The sequence below is a fragment of the Ceratotherium simum genome, chromosome 32 (assembly GCF_057802395.1).
Source record: "Ceratotherium simum simum isolate JZ-2026a chromosome 32, ASM5780239v1, whole genome shotgun sequence".
In the NCBI taxonomy this organism is placed as follows: Eukaryota; Metazoa; Chordata; class Mammalia; order Perissodactyla; family Rhinocerotidae; genus Ceratotherium; species Ceratotherium simum.
Genome location: NC_141931.1, coordinates 18,794,779 through 18,819,732, shown reverse-complemented (window position 1 = coordinate 18,819,732; position 24,954 = coordinate 18,794,779). Strand labels below are relative to the sequence as shown.

General features: G+C 38.4%; 1 protein-coding gene across 2 annotated transcripts in view; it reads right to left on the bottom strand.

Annotated features, from left to right (window-relative positions):
* ITGA8 (integrin subunit alpha 8) overlaps window positions 1-24,954 on the bottom strand; it is a 163,284-nt gene that overhangs the window by 81,371 nt on the left and 56,959 nt on the right. For both annotated transcript variants that reach the window (XM_087420790.1, XM_004425338.3), the window contains exons 12-13: window positions 20,440-20,645; window positions 17,982-18,173 (exon numbers count right to left, since the gene is read on the bottom strand). In XM_087420790.1, coding sequence (XP_087276916.1) covers window positions 17,982-18,173; window positions 20,440-20,645 — 398 coding nt within the window. The remainder of the gene's footprint in view (window positions 1-17,981; window positions 18,174-20,439; window positions 20,646-24,954) is intronic.

Sequence of the window (24,954 nt, the reverse complement as noted above, 5' to 3'; positions counted from 1 at the left end):
GGCATTTATCAAATAATCACACGAATGTGCAATTTCAATCTGAGATAAGTATTTTTAGAGAAAGGACAACAGTCAGGGAAGGCTTCCTGAGGAAGTGACATTTGAACTGAGTTCCTATGTAGGAAGTGAACTCCCGGGAAAATGTCCAGGGTGTGCAAGGACAGAAGGGATGCTTCAAGTGAATTACACTAAAATATGGCTTTTAAATCGTATATTAACAAATTAAAAATGACTTATAGAAAGAACACGCAGTAAGAGGTCAGAAATAATATAGAGGTTCTAAGTACAGGAAAACTTGTCCCACTCCTCCACATCCTCTCACCCCCCCCCAAAGGAACCATGGCAAGCCAGCAAGTTTTTATTAACTATATATTTACAACGAAGATCAAGTATAAATGATATCCTGTCATATTTACTGGTGCTTTGGGTTTCAGAAAGAAGCCAGCTTCTACAGTTGAATGTTTGGAAGGGAGTTAGTTCAAACTTAAACTGATAGACTTCTGGTTTCTCGTCTAGCATGTAAAAATCTTGGAAGTTGCCACTCCACCCTAACAACAGGTACAGAGCTTAACAAACTGAAAAATCAACAATTCTTCTTAGCTCCATGAGAAGTGAGGTCACGGGGCAAAATGCTGCCCCTAAATTGGAGAGACTGACAGGCAAATATAGAGAATCACAACTTATCAGAGCAGCAACCTCCATGGCAACCAGTGCGAGGACAGGGAAACCTGAACCATAATTTGTGAATCGTAGGAGGCTCAGTGTGGACAAGGCTGAGGCAAAAACTCCAGGGGATCCAGTCCCTTGGGGGTGGGGAGGGAGACATTTTTGTGAGTTTTAACTCCTGGATCTCTAGCAGGTTCTCAAGACAATATAACAGAAAATTCCCCTTGTGCTCCTGGCAGGGAGAGGGGAAAAGGAACCATTTTGAAATACGCCTGAGTATTCTGTTCTTAACAAGGTCTGCCTTCAGGAGAAATGAGTTAACCAGAGCCTAAACTCTTGGGGTGTTGTCAGAGTCTAACTGACCTGGGGAAGGAAATACCCAACTCCAGCCAGCTCTAGCCATCCTCTCCTATCTGTGGAAGGTGGGTGGGGGGTGGTGGGGGGAAGTAAGAAGCACATGGGAAGTTCACAGTCCAGGGGCATAGGCTCACTAAAGACTGGGACCTAATTACAGGACTATAAAACACTTCCTCTCCCTCAATACCTGCTGCCAATTTCTAAAGGCCTATTTACAACAGTTCCCTTTACCCAGTACATCATGCCCAGCTATCAAAAAAATGTTATAAAACATACTAAAAGGCAAAAAACATAGTTGAAAGGGACACAGCAAGCATCAGAACCAGACTCAGACATGACAGGGATGTTGAAATTATCAGACCAGGAATTTGAAACAACTATGATTAATACGCTGAGGCCTCTAGTGGATAAAGTAGACAGCATGTAAGAAATAGAGGGTAATGTAAGCAGAGAGATGGAAATTCTAAGAAAGAACCAAAAAGAAATGATAGACATCAAAAACATTGTAACAGAAATGAAGAATGCCTTTGATGGGCTTATGAATAGACTGAACAAGACTGAGGAAAGAATCTCTGAGCTTGAGAATATCTCAACAGAAACCTCTAAAACTGACAAGCAAAGAGAAAAAAGACTGAAAAAAAAAAAAACCAGAACAGAACATCCAAGAATTGTGAGACAACTACAAAAGGTGTAACAGTAATACCAGAAGAGGAAGAAAGAGAGAGAAGAAAAAGAAATATCTAAAAAATAATCATGAAGACTTTCTCCAAATTTATGTCACACACCAAACCACAATTCCAGGAAGCTCAGAGAACAGCAAGCAGGATATATGCCAAAAAAACTACACCTAGACATATCACTTTCAAACTACAGAAAATCAAAGGTAAAGAAGAAATCCTGAAAGAAGCAAGAGGCAAAAAACACCTTACCCATAGAGGAGCAAGGATAAGAATTACATCTGACTTCTCCCCAGAAACCATGCAAGCAAGAAGAGAGTGGAGTGAAATATTTAAAGTGTTGAGAGAAAAAACCACCAACCTAGAATTCTTTACTCTGCAAAATTATCCTTCAAAATTGAAGGAGAAACAAAGACTTTCTCAGACAAACAAAAATTGAAGGAATTTATTGACAATAAGCCTGCCTTGCAAGAAATGTAGAAAGAAGTTCTTTAGAGAGGAGGAAAACGATATAGGTCAGAAACTCAGATCTACCAATCTAACACGTAACAGTTCAAAATAATAATAGCAACACTATATTCAACTATGTATGCTTATGTATATTTATATATAATTTATATATTAATGTTAGATATTAATGTAATTATATATATAATTATACATATATATGATGTATATACATATATACTATGTATAAATAAAATGAATGACAGCAATGATATAAGGGACAGGAGGGAGGAATTAAAATTATTTTGTTATTATAAGATACTCTCACTACCTGTGATGTGGTATAATGAGATTTGAAATGGACTCGGATTAGTTGTAAATGTAAATGTATATTGCAAACTCTAGGGCAATCACTAAAAAAAAGTAAAAAGAGAAGTATAACTGATTTGCTAAGAAAGGAGATAAAACGGAATCATATAAATGCTCAATTAAAACCTCAAAAGGCAGAAAAAGAGTGGAAGACAAAAATAGGAACAAAGAACAAGAGCAACAAGGAGAAAATAGTAACACACATGGTAGATCTTAATCTAATTATATCAATAATCACTTTGAATGTCAGTGGTCTAATTATACCAATTAAAAGATAGAGATTGTCAGACTAGATAAAAAAATACCCAACTGTACGTTATCTACAAGAAACCCACTTTAAATATAATGCCACATAGAGATTAAAAGCAAATGGATGGAGAAAGATATACATGCTAAGACTAATCAAAAGAAAGCAGGAGTAGCTATGTTAATTTCAGACAGAGCAGACTGCAGAGGAAGGAGAGTTATCAGGGATCAAGACGGGCATTACATAATGATAAAGGGGTAAATTCTCCAAGAAGACATGATCCGTAACACATATGTGCCTAACAACAGAGTGTTAAAATACATGTAGCAATATAGTCAACTGATCTTTGACACAGGAGCAAAGGCAATACAATGGAACAAAGGTAGTCTTTTTAACAAAAGTGCTGGAACAACTGAAAATCCACATGCAAAAAAATAAACCTAGATATAGACCTTATACTCTTCACAAAAATTAACTGGATCACAGACATAAATATAAAACACAGAACTATAAATTCTCTTAGAATACAACATAGGAGAAAACCTGGATGATCTTGGGTATGGCAATGACTTTTTAGATACAACACCAAAGGCACGATCCATGAAAGAAATAATTGATAAGCTGACTTCTTTAAAATTAAAAACTTCTGCTCTGTGAAGGACAATGTCAGGAAAATGGGAAGACAAGCCAGAGACTAGGAAAAATATTTGCAAAAGGCACATCTGATAAAGGATATTATCCAAAATACACAAAAAACTCTTAAAACTCAATAATAAGAAAACAAATAACCCCACTAAGAAGATGAACCAAAGACCTTAACAGACACCTCACTGAAGAAGATATGTTGATGGCAAATAAGCACATGAAAAGATGCTCCAAATTATATGTCAACAGGGAAATGTAAATTAAAACAACAATGAGCTAACACCACACACCTAATAGGGTAGCCCAAATCCAAAACGCTGACAATACCAAATGCTGCCGATGTTGTTAAGCAACAGGACCTCTCATTCACTGCTTGTGGGAACGCAAATGGTACAGCCGCTTTGGAAGACAGTTTGGTGGTTTCTTACAAAACTAAACATATTCTTGCCATACAATCCAGGAATCTCACTCCTTGGTATTAACCCAAAGGCGTCGAAAATGTATGTCCACACCAAAAACCTGCACACAAATGTTTGTAGCAGTCTTATTCATAATTGCCCAAACTTGAAAGCAACCAAGATGCCCTTCAGTAGGTGAATGATAAATAAACTGTGGTATATCCAGACAATGGAATATTATTCAGCACCAAAAAGAACTGAGCTATCAAGCCATGAAAAAACATGGAGGAAACTCAACTGCATACTACCAAGTGAAAGAAGCCAGTCTGAAAAGGTACATTCTGTATGATTCCAACTATATGACGTTCTGGAAAAGGCAAAACTATGGAGACAGTAAAAAGATCAGTGGCTGCCAGGTGTTATGGGAGAGGGAGGGATGAATAGGCGGAGCACAGAGGATTTTTGGGGCAGTGAAACTACTCTGATACTATAATGATGAATATGTGTCATTATACATTTGTCCAAACCCACAGAATGTACAACACCAAGAGTGAACCCTAATGTAAACTATGGACTTTGGGTGATTATGATGTGTCAATCTAAGTTTGTCGACTGTAATAAAGGTACCACTCTCATGAGGGATGCTGATAATGGGGGAGGCTTTGCATGTGTTGGGGGCGGGAAGTATACGGGATCTCTCTGTACTTTCTGCTCAATTTTGCTTTGAACCTAAAAATGCTTTAAAAAATAAAGTCTGTTTTACAAAAAACTTAAACTGGCAGGTGATATGTAACATATAAAGGTAATAGCCATATGGTTACATTTCTTTTATCTGGTGACTTATATTTACTTCCTACAAGTAGGATATAATTTGAATCTGTCTAGGACAAACTCTAGGGTTAATTATTTATGAAAGATTTAATCTTATTTGTGAAAAGTTTTATCTTAGAAGCTAGTTCAAGTGTGTGGAGGGATGCAGTTCAGGTGTGTAATGGAGTTCTAATCTAATTTTTAAAATCACTGATAACCAGCTTTGGATATAAGACACAATTTTTCAATATTGGCTGACTCTTCAAAGATGAGCCAGAAACGAAGCAGATGAAGGTTCTCACTGATCTTCACACCAGAATAAACAAAATAGAAATATCTGTTTTAGAGACATGATAGAATCCAAACTTTGATGTCTTAATTTAAGGATGGAATAAAAGGTCAACATATTATGTTATTGGACTTGAAAATGACTGTTGCTATTCTTTGTTTTGTTCTTTCATAAATGCAGTTGTGAGTATAGACAACAGTCATTGTCAACCTGGATCTGTGAATTTCTGAATCGAAATAGAAAATCACATATGCAGATTTCCCATTGGAATGCTATCACAAAAACAGAAGGTCAGTGTATTTATGAATGGCTGGGCAGTAGCAGGTAGATATGTCAGGTTCATCTCAACTGTACCTACAGCAATCGTGTAACTCTTATCACATAAAAGTCAACTGTAGCTTGAAGTCAACCAAGGTGGGAATATTTACACCATGGAAACTGGTAAATGCTACAGATTGGGCTTTTTCCCCCGGAGATCTGGTTGTTAAACATTTATCACATCTCTGAATATAAAGGTACATTTCAAGGCTGAAGGTATAGACAGTGGGATCTCTTGAGAAGTGGGCAGAATGGCTCCCAAACTGTCTGCCTGAAGGATGGGAGGCTGGATACTTATCCTCCAGGTCTCATCCCTCAGCAGGAGCTGAAGGCGGCCCCGAGGCTGTTTATCCCCACACACCTCCAGGCTGCACTGGCCTGAGTGCTGCTCTCACCTGGTTCCATGCACCGGCCTTACCTGGGATAATTCAATGGCTTTTGACTTCAAGTTTCTTCTTTATTATGACTCATTCTGCTCATTGCTCAAGACTGAAGTACTTAAAGTGTCATTTTGAAATATACAACATTTTTCCATTATTTTCCTAATAAAGTATCAATTATTTAATGTTATTCAAAGCCCTTTATTATCTGTCCCAAATCTACCTCTTGTTGACTCCATTTATGCTCCCATCAATTCAGACCAAATCACTTCCAAAATTGCCTTTCCTTATGTCTGAGTCTTTGCCGATGCTGTGTTCCTCTTCTGGAATGCCTTCTCCATATAACCACTTATAATCATACCTCTATCTTAAGATCCTACTTAACCATTACTTCTCCCATGAAGCTTTTTTAGATCACCTTAGCAGAAGTACTTTCTCTTTTTAGCTCACTCATTATTTTTTTAATAACCTTCTCAGAACTCTTCTCATGTGCTGCCTTGTACTACAGTTGATTGTTGGATGCCTTATTTCTATGATTGCACTGTTTCTTAAGGATATGGATTATGTCAAAATAGTATCAACATGTCATTTATAACTAATATTTGGTGACTGCTATTAGGTGCTATTCACAGTGCTAACTGCTTTATACATATTATCTAACTTAACATCCAAAACACTCCTTTAAAGGGGGAACTGTTATTAGATGCTGTTATACCCATTTTACCAATGAGGACTGAGGCCTGAGAGGTTGAGTAATGTGTCAAGCTCACACAGTCGGCCAGTGTTACAGCTAGAATTTGAATTCAGGCCCATGAGAGCAGGATCTTTATTTAATTCAGTGTTGTATCCTCAAAATCTAGAATAGTGTCAGGTACATGAAAGGACTCAATAAGTATTTGTTGAATAAATTGTATTTCCAAAAGCACAATCTCTTGAATATCACATAACCAATGAATATTCTATCATCATCTTTAAAAGTGAAGAAAATTGGTAGCTGCTCTCAGCATTAGCTGAATAATATTAACGTTGCCCAAATACCTGTTGTTGACAACTAAAATGCAAAAATATTGACATACAAAATATGGTTTGAAAAAAATTTAATTTGTTAATTTCAAGTAATCTTGATGGTTTGGAATGTAGCTATAATATATGGGAACACAGCAATCTGTAGAATTTTGTGCATTACAAGTCTTATCTTGATACTTGCAGCCATGAGAATGCCTATTATCCAGATGGTAGTTTCTAAATACCATTCTTCAATAAAGGGAACTTCAGCTCTTTGAAGAACGGTTGATTCCAGGGATGGGGCAGGGAAAAATACAAGATGAGCCTGGAGTATCTTGTGGTGGTAACAGAAAGTAACGAAATGCTCATAAAAGGATGGGGAATATTAAAAGAACATAGGAACCAACTGGAAGGTGTTCCTAAGGGCCAAATATGGGAAAATTTAACCAACAAAAATAAATAAATATGTAATGGATGATAGCCCATAAAATAAAATAGATATGCACAAATCCATACAGATATAAAAAAATTGAGTAAATAAATAAATAGGTAGAAGAGACATGTTTTTCTTACATTAGAATTGCAATTAATAAATATAGAAAGAAAGATGAAAATAGAAAATAGCAATTAGGCAGTAATAATTGTTATAGATGAGAATCATCAGTGGATGCTAAGATTAGTGGGCAAAAGTATGATGAGAAACAGGATATTTGCATAGTCTCATAGTAACTCTCCAAAGACACTTATTATAAAAGGGGAAAAATAGTAGCTTTACAGTGGGAAACCTGGTCAATATCACCACAAGCAAGTGATCAATATGCAGAAAGACAATAGGCATCATGGACCTCCTGCTACGATGCACTGAGAAGGGCCCAGCATCACCTGTGTGGTATTCTTGCCAAAAATACATAACCTCCATCTAATCATGAGCAAACATCAGACAGATCTAAGTGCAGGGACATTCTTCAAAATGTCTAGCCAGTACTCTTCAAAAGTGTCAAAGTCATGACAGCAAAGCAAGATCCAGGGGCTGTCACAGATTGGAGGAGACTAGGAGACATGACAACCAAATGCAATGTGGGATCCTGGATTGGGTGTTGGACTAGAAAAAGAACACTAGTGGGACAAATGGCGAAATTCGATTAGAATTTCTACTAGGTCTATAGATTAGTGAATAGCTAATTGTACGATGGTTATATAAGATGTTAATATTAGGGGAAGCAGGGTGAAGGCTCATCGGACTCTCTGTACTATTTTTGCAACTTTTCTGTCAGTCTGAAATTATTTTCAAGAAAAAATTAAGAAACAAGTCTTGTATACTTTCACTATTTTTTTTTTTTCAGAGATAGAGCCTTAATAATTTAGTCAATATTACAGAGAAATCTGGGAGGCGGTAAGTCTAGATCTTGGATTACAGAATCAGAGAAGTTCAGAATTTAAAAGACCCTTGGAGAAACATTCCATATATCCACACCACTTTCAGATGAGGAAAGTAAGGCCCAGAGAGGTTGAATTACTCAAGTCACATTGTCTTGGGAGGATGGGTTCTAGAATTGAAGTCTTTCCTCTCTCCACTTATTTTTTCATTTACTTTATGTCACTGTGGGATTCAAGTCCGAGAACTCTTTCAGTTGACGTGATTAATTCAATTTAATCTAAATTCATAAGATATTTTTACAAGAAATGTATATTCTAATTTCTAATGTGTTTACAATGAAATTATGAAAATCTTGTTCAATAAGAACATAGCGTTTTGCTTTTCATAAAAACTCGAGTAGCAGTTTGAGAAGTAAAAATAAACTTTGACTATAAGAGTTGAACTTAGTTCAACTAAACTTCAAATCTATTTCGAGGAGCCCAAGGTTTGATTAAAATGCATTATTCCCTTTGGTTAAAACCACCCTTTTATTTCTTCTCATGTGTAGGTTTTCTTTTGCTCGTTTTTGCTCACACACACATACACACACACACACACAGAATACTCATTAAAAGAGATGATGGGTCATTTTATTTCATTGGGTATAATTGTCTGAGATGGCTTCGTGATATAATCATCGTATATTAGGGGCCTGAACGAGACAATGATAGTCTTGGCATTCAGCCATGTTTTTCTCCAGTTTTTATAGCCTGTAAGATTTTTGCTCCTCAACAAAACCTGCACTTCCCCTCCGCCACCCTTCAACGTCTGGGCTATGCATTTAGCAGATGTCCTTGTTATACAATCATGTTTAATGGGATTAGACGAGATCACTGAATTTTAGGGATTCTTGACTATCACAGCTGTTTCTTCTCTGAAATGCTTTCACTCAATTAATGTATACAAGATACTCCTCTAGTCAACCCTAGTTTTCCAATGAGCACCAATATAGAAACCTGAACACATCTGTATTTTGAGTAGGAAAAAGAATTTTGGTGCCAGAAAGGAAAATATTTATGACTCCTATTTATATATGTGTGCTGATGACAATATTTATTGTAAGAAGTCTAAAACATTACTGAGTGGTTAAACTAGATGTTAGGAAAATTATTCCAAACATTATTTCTATAGTAGAATCTCTATATTTCTATAACGAAATGTCTGTCCATTATACCACACTTTTCTTGGGTACAATAGGTCAAAATTCCAGAGTCATCTTTAACACCACCTCTTCCTCACTCACCCCCACCTCCTCTACCTTCCATCACAGCCAGTCATTACCAAGTCTTGTCTATTTTTCATTTACATTATTTCCTCAGTTCCTTCCTTTAATTGCCATTGTCATCACCCAAGTTAGGGCCTAATTTATATGAAATTAAATATCCTTAAATGGCTAAGGGGCCCAAAGGGAAGACCATTTTTCATTCCTGGCACCCAGTAAATCACAGTAGTGAGATGTGGAAGAAGTCCCTTATGCCTCATCTCCCACTGAGGGGTGGAGGTAGGATGGGGTGAGTGGTAGAATTACATCATAGCAGGGCAGCAACCTCATGATATTAGGGGAAGCTTCTAGTGAGGGTCCAGCAACAGGAATTTTATGAGTGGTTCTCACCCCAGCAGAGTCTCAATAGCTACATTCATATTCTCATTTTCCTATTTGTCTGGGGCAGGGGAAGCAAGTGTAGTACTGCAAATTAAGATTGGGAACCATGGAAACAGAATAAGCAAAAGAAAATAATATCAACTAGTGGGCATAAGAAAAAGAATACCTCCAAAATATAGAGTCTTGTCTTAAAACTTGATTAAAGAGCTGCCATTTATTAAACAATCTTCCATATAATCTCCTTTTAGCTTAAATGCATCATCTCATTTCATATTATATAAACAACCTCATTTCATCTTTATACCAACATGTTATTGTCTAATTTTATAGATAAAGAAATTGGAGTTCAGAGAGGTTAAGAAATTGTTTCACTCTTATCCAGCTAGAAAGCAGTGGAGTCGAGTTTTAAACCTACACTGTCCATCTCCAGAATCCTAGAATGCAGTTTTTCAACATCGTATGTGGCCCAATAAGTCTGTGAAGTAAAGCAGCTTTGATTCCGTTCACGTTAACCAAATGGATTTCCCTTCCTATTCTAAGCCATTTCACAACATTCTGTAAAAATCCTCTACCAATCTAGCAAGTGCAAGCACATGCAACCCAGTGAAGTAGGTATTATTAGCCCCATAATACCACATAAGGAAAGGGAAGCTCAAAGAAATCAAATAACTTGTCCAGTGTCACACAGCTCATCAGATGGATGGGAATCTGAACCCGGGCAGTATGATTTCTCTTCCCCTTAACACAGCCACTCCGCTAACTTTAATATGGTTATTTCATATTGGTTTGATATTTCCCAAAAAGAAAGAATGGAGTGTCATCCAGTCTTACCCTATACACTCTCTTGCTGTGCACATACATGTACATACAAAAAATATACACACATTTTTATATATACATATATGTAAGTGTGAGGGTATGTATGTGTGTATGAGAAAGATTCAAAAAGAATATTCCAATGGATATGAACTGTATTTTCTATGCAATGGCTGGAATGCTTTGGACTCTTAATTCTTAGTTGTTAACAGTTGCTATAATTGCAATAATGTTGGCAATTAATTGGCTTCCTGTCTGCTCCTTGCTAGCATTCTTTTCCCCTAAGGCAAGAAGACTGTCTGGTCCTGCTCAAATACAGAACATCTGTAACTTGCAGAATAGGTCATGTGACAAAGAGTAAATACAAGTCAAACTACCTTTTGTATGTCTGCGCTTTTGATTATTTCAGGTCCTGTGTGAACTGACTTCTAGCCAGTCTGGGGATGGAACAAATATACATATCAAACATCAAAATCAACCTGACTCTTTCTTCCTGTAAAAGGCAGATGGGTTGTGTCAGATGGGTTGTGTCAAGAACATGTAAAGAGTACTTGCTGCTATCTAACAAACAGGGCCACGTGCATGTCCCGCCACTATCATAGTAGGTTTCATAGCAGCTGGCCCAGAAATGGGTGGATGGCAGGTAACAAGAGTGCTATCAGATGTAGCTGCTAAGCATTTGGGCACCTAAAATGAGGGAGAAGTGTTCACTTCAGGAATGGGAAAAACAACCCATCTTCACTCCATCAGAAACCACCTCTTTTGGTAAGCATGGCTTTTCAAGTGTGTTCCATTCCATAACAATTCCAAATAGTTTGACTCGTTTTGATTCAGAATTTCAAATCTGTTTGCTTTGCATTTGTTTTCTCATGAATTCTGCAGGTGACTGGGTAGGTGAAGTGACAGGGTTTGGAATTTTGTTCCTCATCTATTTAGAATGGAGTTCCCAGAATAGGGCCATTGAGAGCCCACATCATGCCTGTGTGTGCATTTAAAAAGATACCCCTGGGGCCAGCCCAGTGGCATAGTGGTTAAGTGCGCGCCCTCTGCTTTGGCAGTCCGGGGTTTGCAGGTTCAGATCCCCGGTGCGGACCTACACACTGCTTATCAAGCCATGCTGTGGTGGTGTCCCACATACAAAGCAGAAGAGGATTGGCACAGATGTTGGCTCAGGAACAATCTTCCTCAAGCAAAAAGAGGAAGATTGGCAATGGATGTTAGTTCTGGGCGAATCTTCCTCACCAAAAAAAAAAAAAATACCCCTTTCCCTCCTGAGTGGAGGGAACCCCTTGGTATACAAATCTGCCCCCACTTGTCCTGTGGCTGGGCACAACCTGTACATCATTTGCAGCAGCCCCGATCATGGAATTAGCTCGGGTTCTGGAAGTATGTCAGGGGGAATTGCAGGTGCCTATATGTGGAGCCATAGAGCTTGTATATTTTCTTCAGATAATTCCTTTGATTAAGACCAAATAATTATCAGATTCCTAAAGGCCAACAATATTTTTCTCATAATATACTTTTAAAATTCACAAGCATAATCATCAGCAACCACACTTGAATCTCTTTCCAATATTATATTATTCTATTCCAAAAAAGACTTGTATTTAAAGACTTAAATATTTCATAAACTTGCAAATTCTTATATTGTAGGATATCCTAGAGAAAGCCAACACAACATCCAACATACAAAAAGAATTATCTGTCCATCAGTGTAAAGGCACCCGCCATGTCCTTCATTCCTTGAGCTTATCATTAGGTAGATTGAGAAAAAGACCCTGAGTGGGTGACAAGCGGGTTCGCAAAGCTTTGGGCAAGGACTCCAGATCCTGAATCACTGATGAGGAAACCTGCCTGAATCCGAATCACTCCTTGTGCTGGCGTCCAGCACGCCACCACCTCAGAGCCCGACCTCTCAGTGCCTGGAGCGCCTGGCTGAGCCTTGTGCCTCTCATTTCCTGGAGCATCCTACCCACCCACCCCCCATGCTACCCTGCATCGCCCCTGCATAGGCCAAGGCATCTCAGACTCAGGATGCTTAAAAATCATCATTTGTCCCACAGTTCTGCTTCTCCTCAGCATTCCCTGTTTCAGTGTATGCACCACCATCCAGCTAGCTGCCAAATCCGGAACACCGGAAGTCATTCAAAATCCTTCCTCTCCTTCACCCCTGCTCCCCACACAACAGTCACTAAGTCCTGTTGATCCCATCTCCCGAAAAACTCTTGCCTCCCTCCACTTTCCTACACCCCTCTATATGGGTTCAGGCCACTGTCATCTCTAACTAACCTGCATCAATAGGGAATCCTACCAGTCCATTCTCCACCCCAGAGCCAGAGTGCCACTTCCAGAGTGCCTTCCCATTCCCCTCAGCATAAACCCCAAGAATGGCTTCTCCATCTGGCTCCAGCTTACCTCTCCAGCCTCACATCCTATTTATATACCAGTGATGCAGAACGGCTTTTAGTGGTTCCAGTAGCCATGCGTTCTTACTAGCTCTGGGCCTTCACATCTGCTGTTCCTTCTGCTTGTTCCACTCCGTGGCTATCTGTTACTCAGCCTTCAAGTGAAGTCAACTTAGAGGTCCCTTCATATGGGAGTCTTCCCCTATTTCTGTAGATGGGGATGGGCATCCTCCTCATGGGCCCCCATTGCAAGCTCTACTTCGCCCATTACAGTGCTGCTCACACTTTGCTGCAATTGTTTACCTGTCCGTCTTTCTCCTCTCAGATGTTAGCTTTGGAAAGGCAGTGACTGTGTCTGCCTCGTTCGTCACTGTCCCCCAGCCCCAGCACAATGTCTAGTACATAATAAAGGCTAATACATATTTTTTGATTGAATGAATTTCTTACTTATTTTTCTTTTAGACATTGAAACTAAAGGAACAAACAAAAATATTGTTGAGCAATTTGGAAATCTTTTTTTTTTTTTTTTTGGTGAGGAAGATTGGGCCCTGAGCTAACATCTATGCTCATCTTCCTCTATTTTATATATGGGATGCCACCACAGCATGGCCTGATGAGCGGTGCATAAGTCTGTACCCAGGATCCAAACCTGTGAACCCCGGGCCACCGAAGCAAGTGTGTGAACTTAACCACTATGCCACTGGGCTGGCCCCCTGAAAACTGATTTTATTCATCGAATTTATTATTTCATTTCTAAAATAATTTTTTTCTTTTATTTTCTTCATTTCTTATTGAATTCTTATTTCCTAGGGCCATTTTTGTTTGTTTTGTTTTGTTTTACAGGGGAGCCATAGTGGATACCTATTGGAATACTTGCACAGTCCACAAGTCAACTGGTACTTTTTTGGAAAATGTCACCTCAGAGCCTATCGGATTCCCTTCCCCAGGACTTGGGACTGAGATAAATTGCAGACAGTCTCTTTGAGTGAGTACAACTGCTACATGCAAACTCTGGAGCTGTGGAGTAGAAACAGTACTATGTGCCCAGAGAAATATGGTCTGGAGAGAGAGAGAGAGAGAGAGAGAGAGGGAGAGAGAGAGGGAGAGAGAGAGAGAGGGAGGGAGACAGAGAGAGAGAGAGAGATTAAGAGAGAGAAGCAGAGACCAGAGTAAGAGAGAGAAAGAAAGTCCTGACAATTTTGGATCCCAGTCAGCCCTTCCAGAGACCTGGCAGAGTCCCTGTCTTTAGGTACCCTTGAGATATTCCTGTAGCCTTAATATAAATATCTCCTTTTATGGCTTAAGCCAGGCTAAAGTATGTTAATTCCCAGCAAATGCGATAATATATTTTAAATGAAAGTCAGTGAGGTATCATTTTAAATGCACAGGTAACTTCCAGGAAATGTAGAAGAGTGCATGAACAGTTAAATATTTTCAATGGGCCTTCCTTAATATTCCCCTATGAGGCCACAGCATGTGGGATGCCCGAGCGTTCCAATGGCGGTCACCACACAGAGGCAATCTGGAGAAAAGGAAAAGGGCCTCGGGTTGGTTTGACAACCTGGTAAAGAGTAAATGAAATGCCACAGCTTAGCTAACAGGTTCTTGCCAGAAGAGAAAACTGCACGTCTGCCTACTGTAGGCCTGGGAACCTAGCACAAAGACTCTAGAGCAGTGTTTCTCAAAGTAGGGTCCTGGGTAAAAACACAAGTCCCTGAACCCCATCCCAGACTCAGTAAATCAGAATACCTGAGAGGTGCCATGCATTCAGCCTTTATTAAGAGGCTGAAGAAGTGGCTGGCGTGCACACTGTTTCAGAGTTCACCACTCAAGATGTGGTTTGAAGAAGAGCAGCAATGGTATTACCTGGGAACTTGCTGGAAATGAAGACTCTTTCTCACCCACATGACCTACTGAATCAGGATCTGCATTTGAACAGGGTGCCCAGGTGATCCACATGTTCATTAAAGTGGGGAAACCTTGCTCTAGATCATTGGTTCCCAGCTCGCTCGTACACTGGAATCACCCAGGTCACTTAAACACATTATCATAATTTGAGTTCCACCCCCAGAGATTCTGACTTAATTGGTCTGGAGGGTGACCTGATCATATGCATTTTTTCAAGTTCCCCAGGTGATTCTAACGTGCAGCCAAGATTGAGAACCACTGCTTATAGAGGATGACCAGATAGATACATCCTAGACAGAAGTCAATTTGTTGAATGGATTTTGAAACTCACAGAAGGCACAACAGTCTGAAGGCGGGGTTCTTTTGATTTGAAAAAGCAGGATCCCAGAGAAAAAAAAGAAAATTGTATTTCTTTTTAAGTTCCAGAAAGGACTGGTTTGGAAAATCCTAAGACAGACCATCGAGGACTAGAACATAGAGTTTATAAAATGAACTGTGGGGTTTGGAAAGCATGCCACCCAATAACCTTTTAGGGGAAGAGAGGGCTTTTGCTACTTCTCAGCCAAAGTCCAAGAAGACGGCAACCCCATTAGGCGCTGGAGTAACATGGTGCCTAGGTGGAAATTGGCAATGGTTAAACGAATAATCTAGCTGTATAAACCTAAGGGCAATCTCAGAAACCTGAAGACCCAACCTGAGAGTATCTGAGTCCCATTGGTGGCACTGCTTGCTGAAAGTGGACCAGAAGAGGCCAAAATAGGATGAGGATCCAGGACACATGGAACTTTTGAGCAGTGGTCACTACACAGACCATGGAATTAACCACAGAAGCTTGAGCAAAGACCATGAGAGACTGAGCTATCCTTCAGCCAGAGGCCAATAACAACAGATGACGTTCTTGGGCCAGATGCCTCTTTTTCAATCCCCAGACAGAAGGCACACCCCCTGCTACTCCACTCCTCGGGAGAGTGGCCACAGAGGCAGGAAGGAGAGAGTCTTAAATCTGAAAGAACATGTACCCAAATGAGATTAAGTCTGTGAATCTAGAAGTGACTGCCGGTTAACGTTTTCCACCATGATGGAAATGGAGGCTTGAGAGCTAAATGGAATTCATTTATAGAAAAATGAGGAAAGTTACATGTCTAATTCCTGAATTATGCCTGCAGATTTCAAATCTGCTATACTAGTTAACAGAACCTCATCGCCTGCCTGTAAGGAAGTTTTCCCTCGATAGGTCCTTGGGAACTTCGTGTCAAGATAAAAAGACTTCTTTCAGTGGCATTCTTTTTGCAAGAAGATGAGGATCAGGGAATATGTTACAGGATCACGAATCACAAAACATCTATATTCTCATTTGAGAGGCAGAACTGGGACCAGAACCCAGGTCTGCTAAGATGTACAGATAAACTCTGAAAGCCTCAAGACTATCTTGAGGGATAAAAATTCAATGAAGTGGCATTAACAGTCCTGTCTTAGTAAAGAATATTTACTTTACAGACAGATAGGTATAGTGCATTAACATCATTAGTTACTAGAAACTGAATCAGCCTCAGTAAATAAAGTGATTGACTAGGGAATGGCTTCAAATGACCTTTTTCTGATTCTCAAGAAGAGATGCAAAGACATAATTAAGAGATGACCCATTACTAACATTGTACTTACTTTAGCTTTTCTTTTCCCTGTTCAAATCCTTTTTCCCCTCCTCCCTGGAGGGAATATTCGTTGAGAGAAAAGGTGCTTCCTGTTTCTCTCCTTCTTGGACCTTATTTAGGAGACTTCAATAGAAGTTGATGGACTGGCTATGCGATCAATACATCCTTATTTCCTCTACCTTGTGGAGGCACAGCCATTCTGTCTGTAAGGTTTCTTGGTACTAAGGGAAGACTATGGCAAGCATAATGCATAGCAATAACTTTCTAAATTAACTGTTTATCTGAAATTGCAACCCAGGAGTTGAATTTCATTAATCACCCTGACATATTTTGGGAAGGAATCACATAAAGGACCTAATTTCTGGATTATTTAAAATAGAATATATTATGTATGAGACCCTCCCCCCCCAAAAAAACCCTAACCATCATTGATTACACTAGTATAATATAACCTAAGAAAATAAATTTTAGATAGTCTTGAAATTGCCACGGGTAGGAAGTATTCTTATACGATATGATGCTAAATCCACTTTGAGTCCACTGCAACGTCTATATTAGCGCCATGAAAGATTTCTGGCAAATTTATAAGAGTATGTTGCAGTATTCTTTTTCCCTAATCCCAGATGGGAAGACAAAGCCAACGGACTGAAATTAGTGATGTATATTTAGGCAGCCAGTTGATTGGAATGCTGCCCCAAACCAGAAATAATAAAAGTCCTACATGTGGAAAACATCCACTTAGGGGAGGGGTGGTAGAAAGAGACAAGGTTTTAATAAATAGTTAAAGCTGTCAGTTGACTATTAATGATTTCTAAGGATTTATTGAAACCATCTTAAAATAACCAACGTAAAAGTGAAAATTGAACCATAAAACCAAGAAGTCTAATGTTCTCTGCTAAAATCTTCCTTACTGAAACAATCCTTTAAGACAAATCCATATTTTCATACAGCACGCACAAAACATTAATTATCTCTCTGTGCTGTATGGAACTCCATGAGTCCTCAGTATGAATTAGGTAATCACGAATAGTTTATGATCTCTATCATAAACCAGTTCTTTCTGCTTCACTTTAAAATATTCAATCTATCTTTGGAAAACCACAAAATATGACTGGAAAACATTTATGCTCTAAAAATGTGAGCTTTCCAACAGAAATGTTGAGGTTCATAAATTAATTAATAGGTACTATGAGCTCAGAAGGGCATTATGGGGTTAAAATAAATTGCTTAGAAAGGTATCTGATGCGAGCTTTTGTCAGTGGAGACCAGATTACTGAGGGTTTTCCAATAAAAACTTTTGCTGCACAGTTGACAAGTTTTATGTTCAATGCAGTTTTTTTAAAGCCATCTTGCCTTTCTAATATTGTCTCTTGCCAGGAAAGGGAGTGTTTGTTTTGTCTGCCTTTAAATTCTCGTGAAAGTCACTCTGGAATCATACACAAAAAACCTGTGCCATCATTAACTTTGCCATTGGCTTTGTGAAAGAACTGCCTGCACATGATGCATTTTCCAGAGGATGGGCTCTTTCTAGGAAGTGGACTCTGTCTCTTGGGGAAAGAAAGAAAACCTTACCTGGGTAATCATTCTTGTCAATGTCTGAATCTCCTCTTAAAGTAAAGCCGAATCCGGAAGGAACAGCCTGTGAGGCCCACACCCCTTGCAGGATTTGGGAAGCCTTGGTGTTTAAGCCATCCTTGTTCCCGTTGTAAATGAGTACTTTGCCTCTTTGATCCTTGCCTGCAAAGGGCGCACCGATGGCAATGTCTGCAAACAGAGACACATAAACATATTTTTAAAATAAAGAAGTGTTTTAGAAATAGAATTATATACAATCAAAGAGCATTATCGTGAAATCCAAAGGGGTTATTAAGTTTTGTGTAAAAATTTTGCGGTCCTACAGTAATGGTAAATGATTTTTTCTCTTTTATCCATCAAACAAATATTTATCAAGTGACTACCAGGTGTCAGATGCAGTGGGTACAACAGTGAACCAGACACTGCTTCTAGAAAGTTGACATTCTAGTGCAGAAAATACACAATTTGGATAACAAATAATCAAGAAAAGATGAAAAGCAACAAATGCTACATAGAACATCTTAAAAGTACTGACGTGATGGAGAGTGACTGGATTGTTACTTTAGATTAGGAGGTCAGTCAAGGTGTCTCTAAGGCTGATATTGATACTTAAATCTAGGGACAAGACAGAACCGACCATGTGAAATCAGAGGGAAGAGCCGAGGCCCAAAGGTGGAGGGAGCTTGGCCCATTTAAAGAGCAGCCAGAGGATGGTCTACATGGAAACTCAGTGAGTGACAGTGAGAGCTGGCTCAGATCACCAGTGGGTAGACTGGGCGAGGTACCTTGGCAGGGTACCTGAGAATTTCTTCTTAAAAGAAATAACCTTTTTCACAGAGATTATATCATTTAATGATTACATCATCTCAGGTGGTAGGCAAGACCCATTTTATAGTTGAGGACACTGGGAAATCTAGAGAGAGCTCTATGGCCTGACTCTCACTTAAATACAGCACTGAATGAAAAACACCTTCCACACATGGTGTTCATCAGGATTGTTCTAAACAATACACATAAATACTCAGTTTCACATGAAAAAGATTGCCAAAAACACAATAACGTAATAGTCCACTCCAGTGGACAACAGTATCTGTCCTCATTTTGTCATTCATTCATTTCTCTTTGTTCCTAGGTAAGTCAGATAGGACTGAATAAAGTGTGAATTTTGATCACATGACCACTATGTGATTTTGACCAGATAATGAGGATCATAAATCCACTTTCATTTAACAGCTAAACAATCTAAAAACTCAGATTGTTGTGGAAAATAAAGATATTGTCATATGGTAGGTGAAAAGGGGCACTTCCTTCACTTCTTCTAAGTCAATGAGTTTACATCTGTCCCCTGGTTTCACCCCAGTTTGGCACTATTTTACCCACTTTATACCCAAGGACACTAAGGCTCATAAAGGCAGAATCCCTTTTATGTTGTTAAAACTGCTTCTTTTCTCTCTTAAAAATATCATTAAGGATTTGAGAGAAAAGACAAATAGAAAAACATATGATGAAAAGATGACTCCATGGATAATTTAGCATGATTTATTTCACTTGGGTGCTCAGGAAGAGAGCAGTTTTTGAAAGCAGCAAATCAGTTAAAAATGAACTTGTATTTTTTTTCAATTTTCCTGGAACCATGAGCTTTTAATATGCATTTTTTTTATGGTACTTTAAAAATTACTAACCATACATTGCTGAGATGTGTTTTTTCAAAGAAATCGTAAAAGTACAATACCACTTGCCAAAGGTACTAATGAATACTGATCTGATGCAAACACTCCCTAGGCTATTTTGTTGGAACAAATTACTTCCCCAAACTTCAAGAAACCCACTATTCCTTGATTCTTAATTTAAAATGGATGAATCCAATGAATCCAAAATCCAATGAAAATGGATGCAAAACTTTGTGTAAGCTTGCCTGTTTTTCTGTACTTAGAAGGCATTCATAAATTCCTAACTTAAAGAACCACAATTCTAAAGTAAGAATTTAACACTACTTTATATTGCAAACATTGAAATGCGTTTCAGCTGAAGTTTACAGACTAATTAAAATTCAGCATAACCTATATATAACCCATATGGGTTAATCAAAAGGCAATATACTTGCTAATATATCAACATGTATTTATTTGTCTTGATTCTGTACATATAGAAGATTCTCTAGTTCTCTTCAAGTCACTAAATCCAAATACCAACTTTAAAAATAATTGCTGCCTTTATTTACAGCTATTATATGACACCCTAAATCAACGTGAAAAAATTTCCATGTAACAGCTATATTAGCCAAAACATATAAACTTTAAATTGCTCTGAGATTTTTGATGGTTTATTAAAAACCAATAATAATAACTGTACCACACAAGCCACTGTGAATACTTTAGGATGTCCATTGTTTCCTTCATGTAACAGTTACAAGAAATCATGACACATAAACGACTTCCATGCATTTGTGAATTACCATTGTATCCATCTTGGTTCAGATCTCCTAAATGTGCCACAGCACTACCGAATCTCCCGAAAACCTCAGTGCCTGCGAGGACCTGTGGGTCTCTGAAGACAAGAGAGCTCACTTGCAAATACAGGTAAACTTGTCCTACTTCTTTAGGGTTGCTCTCAAATTCGCGTTCCATAAAGAGAGGTGCCCCAATCAATATGTCATCCATTCTGTAGGAAACAAAGAGCGGGGTCAGCGCACCGGCAGACGTGAGATTCTTTTTGGTACGTTTTTAATCAACTAGATTAGTACATTTCCATTGGTATTTTTCCTTCTCGAAGGGACATTTTACAGGCATCATATTTCTTTCATTGCTTTATTATGTCTCTGGAATAGAATGCTGGAAGGAAATAAGAGTTGTTAAATTATCACATGGAGCTTTTTAACTATGTTAAAAATGACTACTTTAAGAAAACCACAGATATTTCACCCTTTTCAGCTGCATTTCCAGAAACTGTAGTTACCCAAGTAAAACATACCAAAAAGACCTAAACAGGTTTTTCTAAAAGTGGATTAGAGCCTGTCTACAATTTATATAACTATACATTTAAATTACAAAGTTTTCTTGCAATAATAAGTTTAAAATAAATTTTGCCCTCCTCTCTCTTCTGGTTACCTCCACTTACGTAAAACAGAGGCCAGAAGGGTTATAGTACTGGCTAGAAAAAAAGGAAACAAAATTTTCATTCCAAATGAGAATTTATAGATATTCTTTATAAACATAGATATTATAGCAGGAAACTAATAGATAATTTTTAAGGTTGAAAAAAATTCAAGAAAACAACACCTCTGCAAATTATTTAGAGATAAAGACATAGCGACGAAGAGAACAAAATATAAAAGTGTTTAAAGGTATTTTCTTCACAGAAAGAGCCAGATGGGCACGAAAAAAAGTAGAACAAAGCCTTCTAAGCTATTTGACTTTTTAAAAAACATATGCATGGGGGCCAGCCCCGTGGCTTGGTGGTTGAGTGCTCGCGCTCCGCTGCTGGCGGCCCGGGTTCGGAACCCCCGGCGCTAACTGACGCACTGCTTCTCCGGCCATGCTGAGGCCGAGTCTCACATACAGCAACTAGAAGGATGTGCAACTATGACATACAACTATCTACTGGGGGGCTTTGTGGAAAAAAAAAAGGAGGAGGATTAGGCAATGGATGTTAGCTCAGCGCTGGTCTTCCTCAGCAAAAAAAGGAGGATTAGCACGGATGTTAGCTCAGGGCTGATCTTCCTCACAAAACAACAACAACATATGCATGTATTATTTTTAAGAATTTTAAGCAAAGTCATACCAACCAAAATTCATAATTTGATCTATACTAATGACGGCTTCTAAAATTTGTCTGAAGATGCACCTGTCCTGGGAGATACAATAATCTGAAGAATGACCTCAGGCAGAAATACAAATCTGTATTTGATTTGTATGCCTACGTAGATTAGGTAATAGGCCAAAGTTACCTCTCCAACTTTCTTGCCTTCCCTATGTGTTCATCTTCTGTCTATTTATCAGTATGATTCAAGAGACATCCATGTACTGACTATATTTAAGATGTTGTGATAAGTAATTTAAAGAATATAATGACTATTGGGTCAACTCTGTTCCTAATTAATTGACAAATGAGGTCAAATTGCTACTCATATAACTATAAACAAGGCAGAGTGGGAAAAAGTATATGAGTAATCCAAACTAAATGCTGGGGATTCCAGACAGGAGAGAGAGCTGGCACTTCGAGAGAGTTAAGGAAGACTCATGGAAGAGAGGGCATTGGACCTAGGTGGGATTCTGACAGGTGGATCTAGAGGCAGGCCTTCCTGGTGGCGGTGCTGTGAGCCAAGGTGAGTGTCCCTGAGTAGAGTCAGGGAAGAGTGAGTGGTCCAGGTGGGCTCCATGCTAGAGGGATGCCAATGATTTTAATTGGAAAAGTAAAATATACAAAGAATTCTTAAAATTCAATAACATGAAATAGCAATAATAATAACATATAACAATAACATAAAATATAATATTAATATATATTATACAACACTATATATAATCAATATTATGTGTATATAATATATGATAAGAACAATAAGAAAACAAACAACCCAATTAAAAATTGGGCAAAAGATCTGAACAGATACCTCATCAAAGAAGATATACAGATGGCAAATAAGCACATGAAAAGATGCTCAATGTCATATATTATTATGCAATTGGAAATTAAAACAACAATGCGATATCACTACACACCTATTAAAATGGCTAAAATCCAGAACACTGATAGCGCTAAATGCTGGAAGGGATGTGGAGTAACAGGAACTCTCTCATTCACTGCTGGTTGGAATGCAAAATGGTATAGCCACTTTGGAAGACAGTCTGGCAATTTCTTACAAAGCTAAACATGGGTTGAGTATGATCCCATAATCACACTCCTAGGTAGTTTCCCAAATGAGTTGAAAACTTATGTCCACACAAAAACTTGCAATTGCCAAAAATTGTAAGCAATCAAAATATCCTTCAGTAGATGAATGGGGATAAACAAACTGTGATACATCATATAACAAAACATTATTCAGCAATAAAAAGAAATGAGCTATCAAGACAAAAAACGACATGGAGGAACTTGAAACACATTACTAAGTGAAAGAAGCCAGTGTCAAAACGCTACATACTGTATGATTCCAAGTTTATAACATTCTGGAAAAGGCAAAACTATAGAGACAGGAAAAAGATCAGTAGTTGACAGGGGTGAGGGAAGCGCAAGGGATGAACAGGTGGAGCAGAGGACATTTTTAGGGCAATGAAACTATTCTATATGATACTGTAGTTGGATACATGGCATTATGCATTTGGCAAAACCCATAGAACCGTGCAACACAAAGAGTGAACCCTAACGTAAACTATGCACTTTAGTTAATAATGTATCAACATGGGTTCATCAATTGCAACACGTACCACACCAGTGCAAGACATTAATAAGAGTGGAATCCGAAGGTGGAGGGGAAAGGCAGTGTATGGAAACTCTGTATACTTCCTGCTCAACTTTTCTGTAAACCCAAACTGCTCTAAAAAAATAAAGCCTACCAAAAAAAAAAAAAAAAAAGATAATTGCAAAAGTAAATTGAGTCCAGATGATACAGGAAAAGCATGAGTTTCGATGTCATTCTGATCTAGATTTAAAATCTGCCTCTTTTAGTAACTAGCTGTGTCATACTGAACAAGTTATATTATCTCAAAAATGTGAATATAGAAATAGGCTACTTCATTGGATACATCACTTAAGATCTCTCTCTGTTTCTCTTTGTGTGTCTCTTTCTCTCCAAATGTACACACACACACGTACACACAGGTTATATAATAATATTTAATAAATGATAGGTATTATGAAGGCATTGGGCTAGCTGTTGAAGGGAATATGCAGTATTTTTACATTATAGCAATGTAAACAGAAAGAGTTCTTGCTGAAAAAGCAAAATGCATTCCCCTTCTTCCTTTCCCATCTTGTAGGAGCCAGAAACAAGATGAAACTTTGGGATAGTCTGGGGCTTCGAGCCGCTTCTAGAATCAGCTCTTACTTGTCTCCTGCAGCAGGAGACATGACACACAGAAAAGCCCTTGAGCTGTTACTTGGCCAACTTGTAAGAAGGAAGTGGAGGCTGTGATAGACAGATCTGAGGAATGGCTATTTTGGTCTCAGATTCCAAAACATAAGTTGGATTGCTATACTTAGGTAAAATGTTTTCTTAAAAATGTTCCAAATACACTTACTTAAAAAAAAAAATCCCACTGCTTGCCACCCCACTGTGTTCCAGGCCGAGAGGAGCAAGGATTGGGGCTGTTTGAACCCCTGGCCTTCCTTTGCAGGAACCTGGTTGCCTCTCTTTCTGTTATTATTATTGCCAGTACAAAGAGGCATTTGTTAAGCACTCAGTTGTGTGTGTTGCCGCCTTGTAGTTTAGATATATAAAATCACTGGTTCTCTATTGTAGAGATTGAGCGGGACCACTTTCTCATTCTATAAAGAAGGAACGAAGCTGTATAATTGGTCCCTGAGGGATGAACACAACATGGGACTGACACAATTGGCCTCACTACATTTCTCACTGCCAACACTGAGTTCTAGAAATAGGAAATTATTTGACTTATCATTGTGAAAGATAGCACATCCATGGACTCTTTGGATTCTTGGAGTATTATGACAGCATTGATTTATTTTATTAGAAATATGTTTCCCTAGATATTTAAGTGTAAGTCTTCTAAAATGTTCCAAACACCAAAAGAAAGAGAAAGGCATTTGTTTTTAATTTATAATTGTGTTCTCACACAGTTGAGAGACAATAACTGTCTTAGAGTCAATTGGTACAATGTGCCTTGTAGAATATTTTGTACTTAGTGTCAATCTGATTTTATATTAGCAACATAAGAGCCACTTAAGAGTCTTATTGTTTAGAATGGTGTTTTAAATCTTGATTTGCAACCCATTAGTGGATTGTGAAATC